Source organism: Sarcophilus harrisii, chromosome 2 (assembly GCF_902635505.1).
Source record: "Sarcophilus harrisii chromosome 2, mSarHar1.11, whole genome shotgun sequence".
Taxonomy (NCBI): Eukaryota; Metazoa; Chordata; class Mammalia; order Dasyuromorphia; family Dasyuridae; genus Sarcophilus; species Sarcophilus harrisii.
Window position 1 is genome coordinate 522,132,498 of NC_045427.1, and position 15,211 is coordinate 522,147,708.

Here is a 15,211-nt window from a genome sequence, read left to right on the forward strand (position 1 = left end):
CTCAATAAGGCTACAATTAAACACAGATATACATATTATATATATATATATATATACATACACATACATAGATATTTATAATTGTATGCATATATATTCCTATATGTCTATGTACAGCTTCTTTGTCATCCTTCATTAAGACCAGTCTTTCCATATTTTTCTAAATTCACCAATTCAAGAAGTATTTTTTAAAGGGAGGACTGCCAAAGAAGTTCAAGACACAAAGAAAGACTAAGAAATCCTAGTCTAGGAGGCTAATTATTGAATAAACAAAGATAAAAACAGAATAATTCCTGCCTTCAAGAAACTTACATTTTTATATGGGAAACAACTATGTCTAAGCTGCTATTACTCTGAAGACGGTAGCCTAATCATAGCCTCTGCAGACTCAGTTATAGGTGGTAAGACAGTATACAATGTGATGAGGGTAATCCAGATATGGGCAAGGTTTCCTGGAAGAGATGAGACTTGATCTGGCCTTGAAGGATATAAAGTGTTTGGATAGGAGAACTATGGAAGTAAGTTATAGATACTATAATGAACATGGCCTGTGTGGAGATTGCTCTTTCCTTTCCCTGTGTATTCTTCATTTTATTTCCTTTTTCCACTAAACTTTTTATCATAGAATCTTAAGAGTTAGAAAACTCAGAGGTCCTCTGATCTAATCAATGCCTTATTACATCCATGATGAGTGATCATTCAGTGTCAACTTGAAGAATTCCAGGAATGGGCAGCTCACCACCTCTCAAAGCAGCCCATTCCATTTTTAGACAACTAATTATTAGGCAGTTTGTTTTTTCTTATATCTCAAAATGCATCTCTTCCAGTCTATTCCTTATTTCTAATTATTTCTAATTTCTAATAATTTTCTGGTGAAAAAATCTGATCCCTCTTCCACATGATAGCACTTCCAAATCTTGAAAATAGTTATTATATCTCTTCCACTTCCCATCCCCCAAATCTCATTTTTTTCCCTTTCCAATCTAAGTATCCCTATAGCCTGCAACCTATCCTTATTTGGCATGGTTTTAAGTCCCCTTGCCATTTTGGTCACTCTCCCCAGGAAATGTTCCAATGTTCTCAGTTGCTCAGATTTGTGACTTCATCAATTCAGAAAGCTCCTAAGTAAAAATTTCCAGGCAGGTATATAGTCCAGTGGATAGTGTTGAACATGGCATCAGGAAGACCTGAGTTCAAATCCCATCTCAGAAACTTTCTAGCTATGTAACCCTGGGCAAGTCACATCACTTCCTGTCTGCCTCAGTTTCCATAACTGTAAAATGGGTGCTATTGCTATCACCTAGGTCTGGCACAGAGTAGGTGCTTAATCAATACTTATTAATAGATTATAAACACTTAAGCAAAATAGAAGCATGAATCATTGTTGCTATTATAAATGCTATTTTTTTTCCCAAAGCATAGCCATTTTATGTCTGTTCACTTTTTCCAAGTAAGTTTCCCCAAAGATCTATTCAGGGAAACATGGCAGGACCCTCCTGCCAAATGATGCCGATCTATCATTCTGATTGTTTCTGGTCTGTGTGCCAGTATTCTGCTGGAGGAGAAAAAAAGAGAGAGAGGAGAGAAGTAGCTGACCTTTGTGGGCTTGTAGACAAAAAGAGGGATAAGATTGATTCCTATGAAATAAGCAGAAAGCCGCACAGAATAATATATTGTGTTGAACTGAGTTACAGGCTACCATAGTTTATGACATCATAGAGTTGAGACTTCAAGGGACTTTAAAAATGACAGAGACCAAAGCTTTTTAACTTGGGTCTATAGACCTCTAAGATTGCAGATAGATCTCAGGAGGAATTTGAATTTGAATTTGAATGGGAAAAAATGTTTCTTTACCTTAATATAATTGTTTTCCTTTGTAATCCTATGTGTTTTATTTCATGAATTTAAACTCATTATTCTAACAAGGGATTCAGAGATTTTCCCAGACTGCCAGAAGGATAAATGAGATACCAAAATAATTTAAAAGAAATCCCTTCACCTTAATTAGTATAATATATATAGTATACTATATACTATATATAATACATATAGTATAATAGTATAAGTATACACACTTAGTACACTATACAGCCTAGAATACTCAAGGATGAGATTTAAAGCATCATATGATTATTTGGAGCTGAAAAGGACCTTAGAAGCCGAATATGTAAACTAAGGTCCAGAGACCTCAAGTTTATGCTATGGGACAAAACCAAGATTGGTTCCCAGTCTAGTGCTTTGACTTGGAGCAATGGCTTTCAAAAGACATCCAAAACACCATAAGCTTGAGTTGTTTCTCTGTTCCCTTCAGATAGCACCCAGTTTTCCATCACACATTTGAATATTGAATATTTGACTATACCCCTCTGCCATTATGGTCATGTATTTCTTTCCTCACCCTATTACAGATCTTGTACCGTTATGTAAACCCTATCAGCTCACCCTTTCCCCACAGGCTGACCCTGAAATCTCGCTCTTCTATCCTACCCGGAGCCCCAGGAGCAGCTGGGGCTTTGCCAGCCCCAGTGGAGCCTGGAGCAGAGAGGCTCTGTCTGCATTTTCTTCCACTGTGGGAATAATAATAGATCAGCCAGAAGACCAAAGACATGTCACCTTCACAGCTGACAAATTTGAAACTGGATTGCTTCACATCAAGTTCATGCTCTGAGTTCCTGGTGCCCCCAGGAAATACAGGAATTGGGCAATGCAATCTTACTGGGCAACCCCAGCACAAATGAGTGGGTCTCAGTTCTAGGGGGTTGGAGGGCAGGGAAAGAAAACCTTGGGAAATGCTCAGAAATAACCACACTTTTGTTTTTGTTTTTGTCTCATAGCCAGTGGATAATCGGCAAGCCATGGTCCGAAGGGAATCGGTTATCAATTTGGAAAATTTCAAAAAGCAGTATGTGCGAAGGCGATGGAAGGTACGCAGCCCAGGAGGTTTCCCCCAGAGTCATGGTGGCAGGTTTCTGAGAGGTTTCTCTTAGACTCTACATTGCTTTCTCCTCACAGTTTGTTTTTGTGTGTGTTCTTTCCCTGCCCCAGCTTTCATTTAGCATTGTCTCGCTGTGTAACCACCTCACCCGTTCCCTGATGAAAAAGGTCCATTTGAAGCAGGAAAACGATTTGGTATGTATTCATTTACTTTGTTCAGCAGGCTTTTATTGAGGAGCTATTCTGTGCTAGACTAGGCAAAAAACAACAACAAAAAAAATCCAACAACTCCAAAAACCAAAACAGACCTTCCCTTCCAGAAATTTGTATTTGTGGGAGGAAGGAGGGCAAATGAGCAACAACATTTAAACAGACAAGTAAAAAAAAAGAGACACTATAATTTAAGGAAGAAGAAAGCATTAACTATTAGAGAGAATCATGAAAGGCTTTCCATGGAAGATGGTGTCCGATTTGTGCTGTGGAAAAGTTCAAGGACTCTAAGAGTCATTTGGTTGAGAAGAGAGTTGATTCTCCGCATACAGAATGACCTGGGCCAAAGCAAACGGGATAGAGTGCTGAGTTCAGTGAGGTTCATTAGCAGATAAAGTTAGCTAACTGATGAGTAAAAATGGTTGGGTTTTTTTGGCCAAAGTCAGGTTTATCAACAGATTGTGTAATTGATGTCAGGAACTGGAATACCCACAGGTTGAATTTTGAAGTATTTGTATTTATTTATTATTAATAATTATATATCAATGATCAAGATATTATATGTTATAGTAATATGTATTATTTATCATTGTTTTATTTTTATACCTTGGACTTCTGCTAACTGGAGGGTTGGGGAAGATTGGGGAAATGTGACTGATCCCATTAGTATCCCAGATATCAAAGGGAAGAAATCTTAGGATTAAGAGTTCCCCATAGACAGGCTAATTGTACAATATTTCAGAGTCCAATTCTTTTTGTACAGCAAAATAACGGTTTGGTCATGTATACTTGTGTATCTAATTTATATTTTAATATATTTAACATCTACTGGTCATCCTGCCATCTGAGGGAGGGGGTGGGGGGAAGGAGGGGAAAAATTGGAACAAGAGGTTTGGCAATTGTCAATGATGTAAAGTTACCCATATATATAACCTGTAAATAAAAGGTTATTAAAATTTAAAAAAAAAAGAAACTTATGTTCACAGTAAAAAAAAAAAAAAAAAAAAAAAAAAAAGAGTTCCCCATAGAACAACTAGATAATCTAATATTGATTCTACTAGTGTTGAAAAATGTTAGGACAGTTAACTAGTATTAAATAACCACATTTAAAAGGCATAACATTGATTTTTTTCAGGAAGTTGTAATCTTTTTTTGCGTTATAAACCCCCGGGAATCTGGTGAAATCTATAGATTTTTTTCAAATAATATTTCTCAAATATATAAAATAAACTACATGAGAATACAAAGAAAATCAATTATATTGAAATGGAATTATCAAAGTTAAAAAAAAAAACTCAGACCCCAGTTTAAGAACCTCTGATTTAATTTGTTCAGTCATTTTTCATTCATGTCTGACTTTTTATGACCTCATTTGGGGTTTTCTTGGCAAAAATACTGGCCATTTCTTTCTTTAGCTCATTTTGCTGATGAGGTTCTGAAGCAAACAGGATTAAGTGATTTGACAATATTTGTCTTGAGTTCAGATTTGAACTCAGGAAGAGGAGTCTTCCTGATTCCTAGCCTAGTGCTTTATGCCCTATGGCATCCCCTAGCTGCCCTAGTTTAAATAGAAATCTCTTTAAGAAAATCCATCCCCTTCTTACCCAGTGTCTTATTTTTATTGGACTAAAGGTTCATATTTGTAAATTTGACTTGACCATATTTATCAATTTCTAGAATATACTCATCTAAGTGAGCTTGCATGATTTGTTTTGGTTTCTAGGTCTCATTTTCCTATATTGTGAAAAGGAAAGGGTTTAGACTATATGATTTGTAAGGTTCCTTTCAACTTTAATTTATATTATTGAAGATGTTTTAGAAGGAATTCGAGGTCAAAGGCAAATTATATCAAATGGTCTTTGAAAATAGCTTCCTACTCATAGTTTCTTTGATTAAATCTTATTTTAAGATAAGTAAGTTTTACCCAAGTTACATTTTTATTCTTTATTTAGTTCATGTTGGAAACAGACTATGAAGCAAGACTGGAATGATTCTTTTTTTGAGTTGCCTCAGTATCTTCTTTTATTTTCAATATTTGACAAACACACAAAGTAACATTTTCATATATAAAGTAAAACAGTAAAAAGTATCATATGTGAGAATAGGAATGTCTATTATGTACAGCTTGCTTCTTAAAATATAATAAATTCAAAATGTTACTTCCAAAGCTGTCCTGTTGTCTGTGTTTCTTTTTGAACTTCCTTTTATTCTCTTCTGTGTATTTAAAAAATGCTTTGAAAGCCCTCTGTTCTTTATTTTTCTTTTCTTTCTTTTTTTTTTGTGTATGCTAACTCTGTACTTCCCTCCAGCTCCTCCCCTCAATTAAAAAAAAGAAGAAAAACATAGGAATTGTTTTTAAATTGTTATTGCATAGCTTGAGTCTTAGAATCATAGATTTAAAGGATCTTAAAGGATCAGGGTTAACTTAGCTCAAATTGATCACAAGCCTAGATTTCCATTTAGCCCAGTTCAGACACAAGAGTACATGAATACACCAGTCCTGCATGGCAATGTTGACTCCAAGCCACATTTGACTTCTCAGGTCCCACATATTCGATTTTCCCCTCCATGCTGATGATTTAAAGCTTTCCTTATCTATCTGCTATTTCTCGGCTGACCGTTGGTCTCTCTTCTCCATCTTGACTTTAGACATCTTGAACCGGAGGTCCTATAGAAATCTTAAAGTCAATATGTCCAAAACTAAACTTGATTTTCTTCCCCATCCCCAACCATTCCTCTCTGCCTTACATTCTTACTGTTCATGAAGGCACTACTATCTACCGAATTTTGAAACTACTATCTACCACGTTTTGAAACCTAAGCTCTTCCTCTACTCCTTCCTCTCTCCATATCCATTCTGTCATTAAGTCCCTGTGAATTTCACCTTTATAATAACTCTGGGATAAGATTCCTTCTCTCTGATACTCCCACAAGAAATAGTAGCTTTCTTGGATTATTGCAACAGCCTGCTAGTTAGTCTTTCAGCCACAAGTCTTTCCACAACCAATACATCTTCTATTCAGCCAACAAATTGATCATCCTAAAGTATAGTCTAGTTGCTTACTAGCAGTTCCAGGATCAAATATAAAATACCTTGTTTGCTGTTCAAAACCCTTTAAAATCTGGACCCTTGTTTTTTTTCTAGGCTTATGCTTTATACTCCCTTCGCTCTTCCTGGCCATATATTCTTTATTTTCTTAATTTAATTTAATTTAATTTTTGCTGAGGCAGTTGGGGTTAAGTGACTTGCCCAGGGTCACACAGCCAGGAAGTGTTAAGTGTCTGAGGTCAAATTTGAACTCAGGTCCTCCTGACTTCAGGGCTAGTGCTCTATCCACTGCACCACTTAGCTGCCCCAATGCTCCTTAATTCTAATGCCTTCTCTCCAATTTATCATATATATATATATATATATATATATATATATATATATATATATATATATATATATATATATATATCTTGTTTGTCCATAGTTGTCTGTATGTTGTCCTCTCTCATTATCCTGAAAGTTGCTTGAGAGCAAAGTTGTCTCTTTCTTTAAAAAAAGTTTTTATCTCCAGTGTTTGGTATAGAATAGGTGCTTGATAAAGACTGACTTGTATGCCTCTGGTGCTGAAAAATTGCCAAAGTTTAACTGACACGAATTTATACTTTCCTAAATCAGTCATTCTTCAGGCACATTCTCAGAAAAGTGTTTCTCCAGTTTTTCTAAATTGGAGTTGTTTTTTCAAATAAATAGAATAATAATAGACCAATGTGTTTGGAAGCATTAAATGAGCTCATCTTGACTACTGCTTTCTTATTTGCAGAGTGAAGTTTTTTTGAACTGGTACTCTCTTTTTAAGAACTTTTCATTGCATTAAAATATGCTAGCTCAATATTAAGAAAATTAAATCTGTTTAACATGAATGAAAATACAATCGGATTAAGGATTCAGTCCAGGCTCCTCTGTCTCTTGTTCATTTATTTTGTTATTGTTCAGTTGTGTCTGACTATGTCTAACACCATTTGGGTTTTCTTGGCAAAGACACTGGAGTGATTTGCCATTTCCTACTCATTTTATAGATGAGAAAATTGAGGCAGAGTTAAGTGACTTTCTTAGTGACCTGCTTGTCAGAGGTCCCATTTGATTTTAGATCTTACTAACTTTAGGTCCATCACTCTATCCATTATGCACCTAGCCATGCAGAAGCCAAAATAAAATTTTGGTATTTTTCTCTCCTAAACATTATTTTCAAGGAACTATTTTTAAAAAGTTATTCTTTTTCAATAGTTTTAAGGAATCTTGGGGGGGGGGTGCGGAATGCATAGTAATGTTCTTTAAAAGTCCATATCTGAGCCCGGTTAAACATAATCGTCTTATCTGTTTTGTATAATTCTAGCTATTCTAGAGCAGGTATTTGGACTTAATGGTATTCTCAAATCCTGTGGAGAAGGAATCCTGTGGCTCATTCATGGTCCTCTGCCAGTTAAGTTGTCGCCTAAGTTTTAGCATCTGAGAAAGTCTAACAATTTCATTTGATTTTTCCTTTGGTGTAAGTGAATGACATCAATCAACAGCAAGCATTTATCATATAACTACTATGTGTCAGACACCGTGTTTGGCACTTGGAATACAAAAACAAAAGTGAGACAATTCCTGCCCTTAAGGAGCTTGAGAAGATCAGGAAAACACAACATGTTCCCAGGTCAAAAATTATAGTTTACATACAAGATAAGTACAACATGATGAGAAAGGGATATTAACAACCAGAGGAAAAAAAATTTTTAAATTTAAAAAAAAATTAATAACCAGAGGAATTCACTCTTGAAGGAAGGTAGAATCTGTGAATGATATGTACAAAGGGAGAGAGGCAGAGATGGACCTTCCCAAACCATCACACTGACATTCAAAAGTCCTTCAAATATGTTGTCATTTGAGAGCCCCAGAGTCCACAAAGGGTGACAAGTCTGATGCTTACTGACACAAAGCAAAAATAAAGACCCCATTCTAGTACCAACTGCTCTGTGTCTGAGCAGTTGTCTGAGTTTTTTTTTTTTTTTTTTTTTGTCTGAGTTTTAATTTCCTCATCTGTGAAATGGGACAACCAGAGGAGATAAATTCTAAAGTCCTTTCGAGCTCTTAAAAAAATCAGTGATTTTTGTTTATCCCATATCAGAGCATGGTAAGGCATGTGCTCAAAATGCCATGGTTCCTAATTAGGATTTAAATTGTGCAGCAGCCTTGAGGGTATGTTCAGCAAACCTTGCAACTCATGAACACTATTTCCCAACCATTTCTACATTTATCCAAGTTGTAGTGACCATGCAAGACATAGCAACAAGTAGCAGTAACTAGACAGAACATAGCATTTATCACCCCAGTTCTAATTTTCATTTTACTCAGCATCCTGACTTACCGACTTCTTGGTTTCTTTAAGGTCTCCAATCCCATCCCCACACCACCTGACTTTCTTTTAACTTTAGCATCTTGAATCCCACCTCCATTCCTCTCTTTTCTTCTCTCCTTTCCTTTCTTTTCTGGACTATCAAGGGCTCTTCTGCTTAGGTTCTGGTCAAGTTGAGTTGGAAGACAGGGTTGTTGTTTTTGTTGGCCAGCCCACTTGGTCTCACCACTTTACAGAGTCATAGGACTAAGCAGGACATCATCATCAGCCTTCCCTGGGCCCGCCTTCTCATTTCAGCTCCCTGACTTATCTCTAACAAGAAGGAGTGACCCCAGAGAAGCAATATGGTGGATGGACACTGGTTTTGAGTTCAAGCCTTGGCCAGAGCTCCATGTACAACCCTAAGGAAATCACTACTTAGGGATTCTATTTATTCATTTATAAAATGGGGGTAATGAGTCTTGTATTCTCTATCCCACTAAGTAAGGAGTTAAGTCTTTATTAAGTGCTTATTGTATACCAAACACTGGAGATAAAACTTTGAAAAGTGAGATGATTCCAATGATCTTGTGATGAAGAAAGCCATCTGTATCCAGAGAGAGAACTGTGGGGACTGAGTGTGGATCACAACATAGCATTCTCACTCTTTTTGTTGTGGTTTGGTTGAATTTTATTTTCGTTCTCATTTTTTTTCCTTTTTGATCTGATCTTTCTTGTGTAGCAAGAGAATTGTATAAATATGTATGCATACATTGGATTTAACATATATTTTACCATGTTTAACATATATTGCCATTTAGGGGAGGGGTGGAGGCAAGGAGGGGAAGTTGGAACACAAGGCTATGCAAGGGTCAGTGTTGAAAAATTATCCATGCATATGCTTTGAAAATAAAAAACTTTAATTTTTTTTCTTTTGCTAAGACAATTGGGATTAAGTGACTTGCTTGGGGTCACACTGCCAGGAAGTGTTAAGTGTCTGAGACCAGATTTGAATTCGGGTCCTCCTGACTTCAGGGCTAGTGTTCTATCCACTGCAGCAGCTAGATGCCCCCTAAATTTTTTTTTAAGAAAAAATTTAAAAAGTAAGAGACAGACCTTAATCTTAAGCAACTTGAGTTGTAACTCAAGCAATGGGAGGAGGATAACATACAAACAATTATGAACAAACAAGATATATACAGGATAAAGTGGAGAGAATCAGTGGAGAGAAGGCACTAGAAAATAAGGAGTATTGGGAAAGGCTTCTTGTAAAGGCAGGATCTTAGCTGGGACTGGAAAGAGGTCAGGGAAACAAGGAAATGAAAATGAATAGCAAGAGAATTCCAGGCATGAAGTACAGCCCATAGAAATGTCAAAAATCAGGGGATGAGAGTGTTTTGAGAAACAACAAGGTCAGAATCTCTAAGAATATGTGGCCAGGGGAGATATCATGATCTGCAATATCTGGGAGTGAATGTGATCTGCTCCTATTCTACAACACCTTCTTCTGTTCTTTTTCAGAGGAATTGTGAGAGTGACACAGAGGAAGATATTGCCAAGAGGAAAGCACTTCACCCCCGCAGGAGAAGTAGTACTTCCTAGTCTAGCCCAGCTCCCCTTCTGGTAGAGAAACCCAGGTCCCTTTGGAGAACCCACCATCCCCGCGTGGCTTGCAATCTGTGGACACTCATGGGCCCCTGACCCCAACCAGCACCCTGGTTTCCTGTCTCTGAGCCTGTGAGAGGAAGCATACCCGGTGCTTACTTTCATAAGAAGACTTTGGCAGGGAGGAAACTTAAGAGGTTCTGGAGGTGTCCTCCTATTGCAGCTCTGAGCCAATGGAGGCTTTGCTTAAGAGCTCAAAGCTCTTAAATATAATTAAGAAGGGCTCACACCTGTTTGTCAACCCTCTGAATCAATGGGTAAGGTCTATGGGCCTTTGTGGGATTTTTTTATTTTTATTTTTTATTTTTCAACTTTAAACCTGGTGTTATTCACAAAAAGCGCCACACAAAGAGCGTTAATCTACTTGACTGCTGAGAGAGCTGAAAAGTATTCCTAGGCATCTTTTAAGTCCTGTTTGTCATCTTTAAAAGTGTATACATTCTTCAGTGCCATTGTGGATTCAGAACATTAACCAATAGGCAAAAGGAATAATGGAGATTCAAGAAATCCTATTCCTGGAAGAGAACAATTACTGGATTTCCATTTGGTTTTATTGGATGAGCAAGGCCAGCATCTTAAGACAAAAGATCTTCAGAGAAATAGAGGAAGAAATTCTGCTTATCCACAGCATTTGGATAAGGTTGGGGGGCAGAAATTGAAAAATGTGGGGAGCTGAGGCCTGCATGAGAAAGACTTGTAACACAGAAGGGGAATCCATCCATAGATGGCTTTCTTCCTGGGCTTTCTTGTTGGAATCAAGTATGGGAGGGAAATGAATCCTAGCTTGGTGACTTGACTGCTCATGGGAAGATAGCACCCTCTGGCCTTCAAAGATCAGGAAAAAGATCAAGAAACTATTTTTTTTAAATTTGATATATATCAAGCCCATATTTATGTTCATATTCAGCCTGAATATAAATAGTAAATATAGTAAATCTTCCAGATATCCAGATCATTCCTTTCAAGGCTGGCATGAGTGAGTTTTTTAAAAAAAAAGTAGAGATGTGGGTGGGAGTAGGGAGAGAGTAGACCACACCAAGGGAAGAAAATAAAGGGCAATGTTAATTTTACCCCCACCCGGTGCTTCAGTTCTTATGAGGACACAGCTAGAGATCTATTGGCAACAACAGCAAAAAAAAAAGGCAGAGATATTTGGACCCTTATTTCCAACTCAGCTTAACTAGAACCCAGATAGGAGAACCTATGAAAGTCCAGAACAAGGAAGAAGGGAGAGTAGTATGAGAGGGATAGAGAAAGAGGAATAAAGAAGTGGAAGAGGAAGGGACTGACGTTGTAGAGAGGAGGCAAAGAATACTTTTTGGAAAGTAAGTGAGGGAACTGAGGAAGAAGAGAATGGGGGGGGGATAGAGAGAGAGAGAGAGAGAGAGAGAGAGAGAGAGAGAGAGAGAGAGAGAGAAGGAAAAAGAAAAGGGGAGGGAGAGAAGTAGGAATAATAAAATAAAGAAGGATCTGGGAACAGAGAAAACTCTCCTTTTGCCAGTTGAAGATCTGTGATCACTAGTATATTTTGATGGGAATTATAGCCTGATTACCTTAAGTTTCCAATCTTGTCCAAAGAGCATTTTGCTGCTAGAAAAGCTTTGAGAAGAATTTTCAGATTTTGCAATCAGGGAAATAGTTCTAAAAGAGAAAAGATAATTTGCCTAAAGTTACTCCATTATTGAAAAGCAGAGCAGGACCTAGAACCCAGGTTTCCTGATTCCCAGCCCCTACAACCACATTGCCCTCTTACAGGATCAGATGGTACTTTGTGTTTTTATTATGCTTTCAGGTTTACATAGATGGTGATGGAAGGCAAAGGCCTCACAGATCCACTGAAAAATGAACAGCATCTCCAGTCCCCTCACCTCCAATTAAAAAAAATTTTTTTTCCCAAAATTCTCATTTACTTCCTGATGTTTTTTGCTTTGCTGCTTCCAGGAGAAAACTCTAAAGCTGAACTAGATTCTATTCATTTGCACCCTGGTTGGGCCAGGCTCTTCAGAGTAGAGAAAGTTTCTCCCATACATCCTAGTTGAAGCAACAATCAACTCACTAAGCAGTGTAGGGTGGAGAAGTTGAGGGTTGGTCCAGTGCACATTCATTAAGAATTCCCCCTGTGCCAGAAACTGTTGGAGGCAATGGGGATACAAAGTCTACTCTAACCTGGAATAGGAAGAAGTTGTATCCCTATCTTCATTAAGGAATATCCTGAGCTTTTCTGCAGTTTTTCAAAAACTTTTAAAAAGTTTGAAGAGAACTCTTTCTTTCCTTTCCATCACCACCTCACACACTAAAGAGGGAAGCCAAATGAAATCTCCTTAGAAATCCCTGAAGCTCAATTGGTCAATTGCTAGATGTGTTAGGAATTCAGGAAAATCATTATTAATATCTGAGAGCAATTACAGAGGTAAGGGGTAGAAGTATGTCCTGTTCTGGGGATCCTGGTACAATAGAAAGATCTGTGGAATAAGAGGGCCTGAATTAAAATTCTTCCTGTGCCATATCACCCATGTGACCTTCCTTAGGCCACTGAATATATCTGGGCTTCAGTTTCTGACTTTGTAAAATTAAAAATTTGGAAGATAATATCTAAAGTCTCTTCCAACTTCAAATCTGTGGTCTCCCACTACAGGTGTGTGAAACTACCTTTGAGCTGGGTAAGAACCCAGAAGGGTCCGGGAGAGTTGGATTGATTCTGCTAATATTGAAATGCTGAGGGATGATTCCTTGGTTTTTAAAAAGAGTTGGTTTAAGGGACTGAAGTTTTGTTCTGAGGCAAATAGTTCATTTACAGTATTAAAAAACACCAGTTTAAATCCAAATGCAATTTCATAAATAAGTCTAGAATGTTCCTTCTTTGTTTTTTTTGGGGGGGGGAGGGGTTTGCAACATTTGCCTCTGTTTTTCCAATGTGCCAAATCTATTTTTTTTTTTTTTGGTGATTTTCTTATGAATAGTTTGGTGTGTTTTATTTTAATGTGAATTCCAAGAAGTGTTCCTCACTCTAGATCTTGGAGTATATATGTATTCTTATTCTCTTTTTCACTCAGATATTTATATGCTGAGATGATATTTTAGAAAATAAATGGAAGATTTATTCATATCTCACAAAACAGACCAGAAAATCTCACCTTAGAAAAGAAAAAAAAATCACCTTTGTGTTCTATGAATTATTTAAAAAAAAAAAAAAAAGACCTTTGGGTTGGACCTGTGATTTCACTGGTGTTGAAACAGCCATTATCAGTGCAGATTGGCACCGTATAGTTTGAGAGCCTGGGAGATTGAAGAGGTTGGGACTTGCTTAGATCACAGGGATAGCAGGGTTTGGAGGCAGAATTTTGACTCAAGTCCTATTGACTCTCAACCCACTTTCTCTACTATAACATAACTCACATAAGTCAACTAAAACTGAGAAACCAAATGATTTCTAGTTCTTGCTGCAGAGCCATCCCAGTCTCAGCTTTTATTCTTCACTTTGTACTGATCACTGCAGCTGCAACCCAGAGAATGTTTTCTCTTCACTTGACTGCTGTGGATATACTATTTAGAGAGGCTGTTGAAGACCTGAAGATTAAAGCAGTGATAGAGTTCTGAGAACAGTGATTAATTTGCATTTCAAAGGGCAAGCTTTGAATTTTTGAACCTGTAGAAAGTGACCTCCAATTCACACTTTCCTTAGGGTAAATATCGCTTTTATTGGCGATTACATTTTTATTTTTTTCTAGAGGTTCTTCAAGGTTTTGGTTTTTTTTTTTCCCCTTCTTCCTTGTCCTTTCCTCTTTTCCTCTCTCTTTTTTTGTTTGTCATACCTTATTTCAGCTTACCCTTTTGAAGTATATATTTTAGTATTTGTTGAACTCCCTAAAAAAATCAAGGGGATAATTTCTAACGATCCTTTCCCATTCCAACAGCCTACCAGCTTCTATATGATAATTCCTAATTTTAAAAACAGTTAACTTTCATATTTCCAAAATCTTAGAGAGAAACCCACAATCAAAATGACAAATTAAGTTTTTTGTTTGTTTGTTTTAATCGGCCCTTGATTGATTTTCATGAGTCAAAGACCCTCAGCAGAAAAAGATTGCCCCTTCCATTTTGAAGCAATGTGTTCAAGTGGAAAGACTGCTATTTTGGGATTCAAATGTTGCTCTTGCTAATTTACTTCCTGTGCAACTTTGGGCAAATCATTTAATTTCCCTCTGTTTCTCTGGGGAATGAAAGGATCCAACTAGATGATATAGAAGATTTCTTCCAGCTTTAAAATCTGTGATTCTAGGATTCCGTGACCCCTATGTTAGGAAAGTAAAATAAAGGTGAACTTTCCCAAGGAAAGGCAACCTTGGGGCTAATGATTGGTTTCTCATCAGCAGAGGGAAAATATTTCAGAAAGAGCTGGTACTTGTTGAGGTTCCCTCTTTCTACAGCTTCATAGAGAAATTTTCTCTCAGTGGGCTTCACTTCAGGGGAAGATTGCTCCTTTAATACCAGCAGATCTGACTATAGGGATGTCTCAGAGGACATACAAAACACTCATAGTGGTTTGGACTATGGTGTGGAATATGGTAGCCCAATATTAGCCATCAATGATGCTCCCACAAGGGTACATCTCCAGACCAACAGTAATAATCATTCCTCACATTTGTATCTCGTTTGGTAATTCTGATAAATATGTGAGGGAAGCCTGAAACAGATTGTTCACATGAGCTACTTTCCCAAACCTCTTCACACAATTCCATACGGAGGTTATTGTGATCCCTGGAAGTGCCATCCTTGGATGCCTTTGTTCACCCTGGTGGGAGTTTTCCCCGATGTCTGCACAGAGATTATCTATTTGCCCCATATCTCAATGTTTTCTTTGATATTGAATCTTCTACAGATTCCAGGGTTTTCCCTAAGGTATTGTACCTAATAAGCCTTTATACTTTTGAATTAATTAGTAAGATGTTAGGGTTTTTTTCCCCTTAATCTGTATGGACAGAACATTCTACAAAATTAAACCAATCCCCCCCCCCAAAAAAAAAAACACCAAT

At 37.3% G+C, this 15,211-nt stretch overlaps 1 protein-coding gene across 1 annotated transcript in view; it reads left to right on the forward strand.

The window, feature by feature from the left end:
- DAPK2 (death associated protein kinase 2) overlaps positions 1-14,795 on the forward strand; it is a 172,610-nt gene extending 157,815 nt beyond the window's left edge. Inside the window, exons 10-12 of the mRNA XM_031955411.1 lie at positions 2,835-2,924; positions 3,046-3,129; positions 10,035-14,795. Coding sequence (XP_031811271.1) covers positions 2,835-2,924; positions 3,046-3,129; positions 10,035-10,115 — 255 coding nt within the window. The 3' untranslated portion in view covers positions 10,116-14,795. The remainder of the gene's footprint in view (positions 1-2,834; positions 2,925-3,045; positions 3,130-10,034) is intronic.
- Positions 14,796-15,211: the final 416 nt, after the last annotated feature.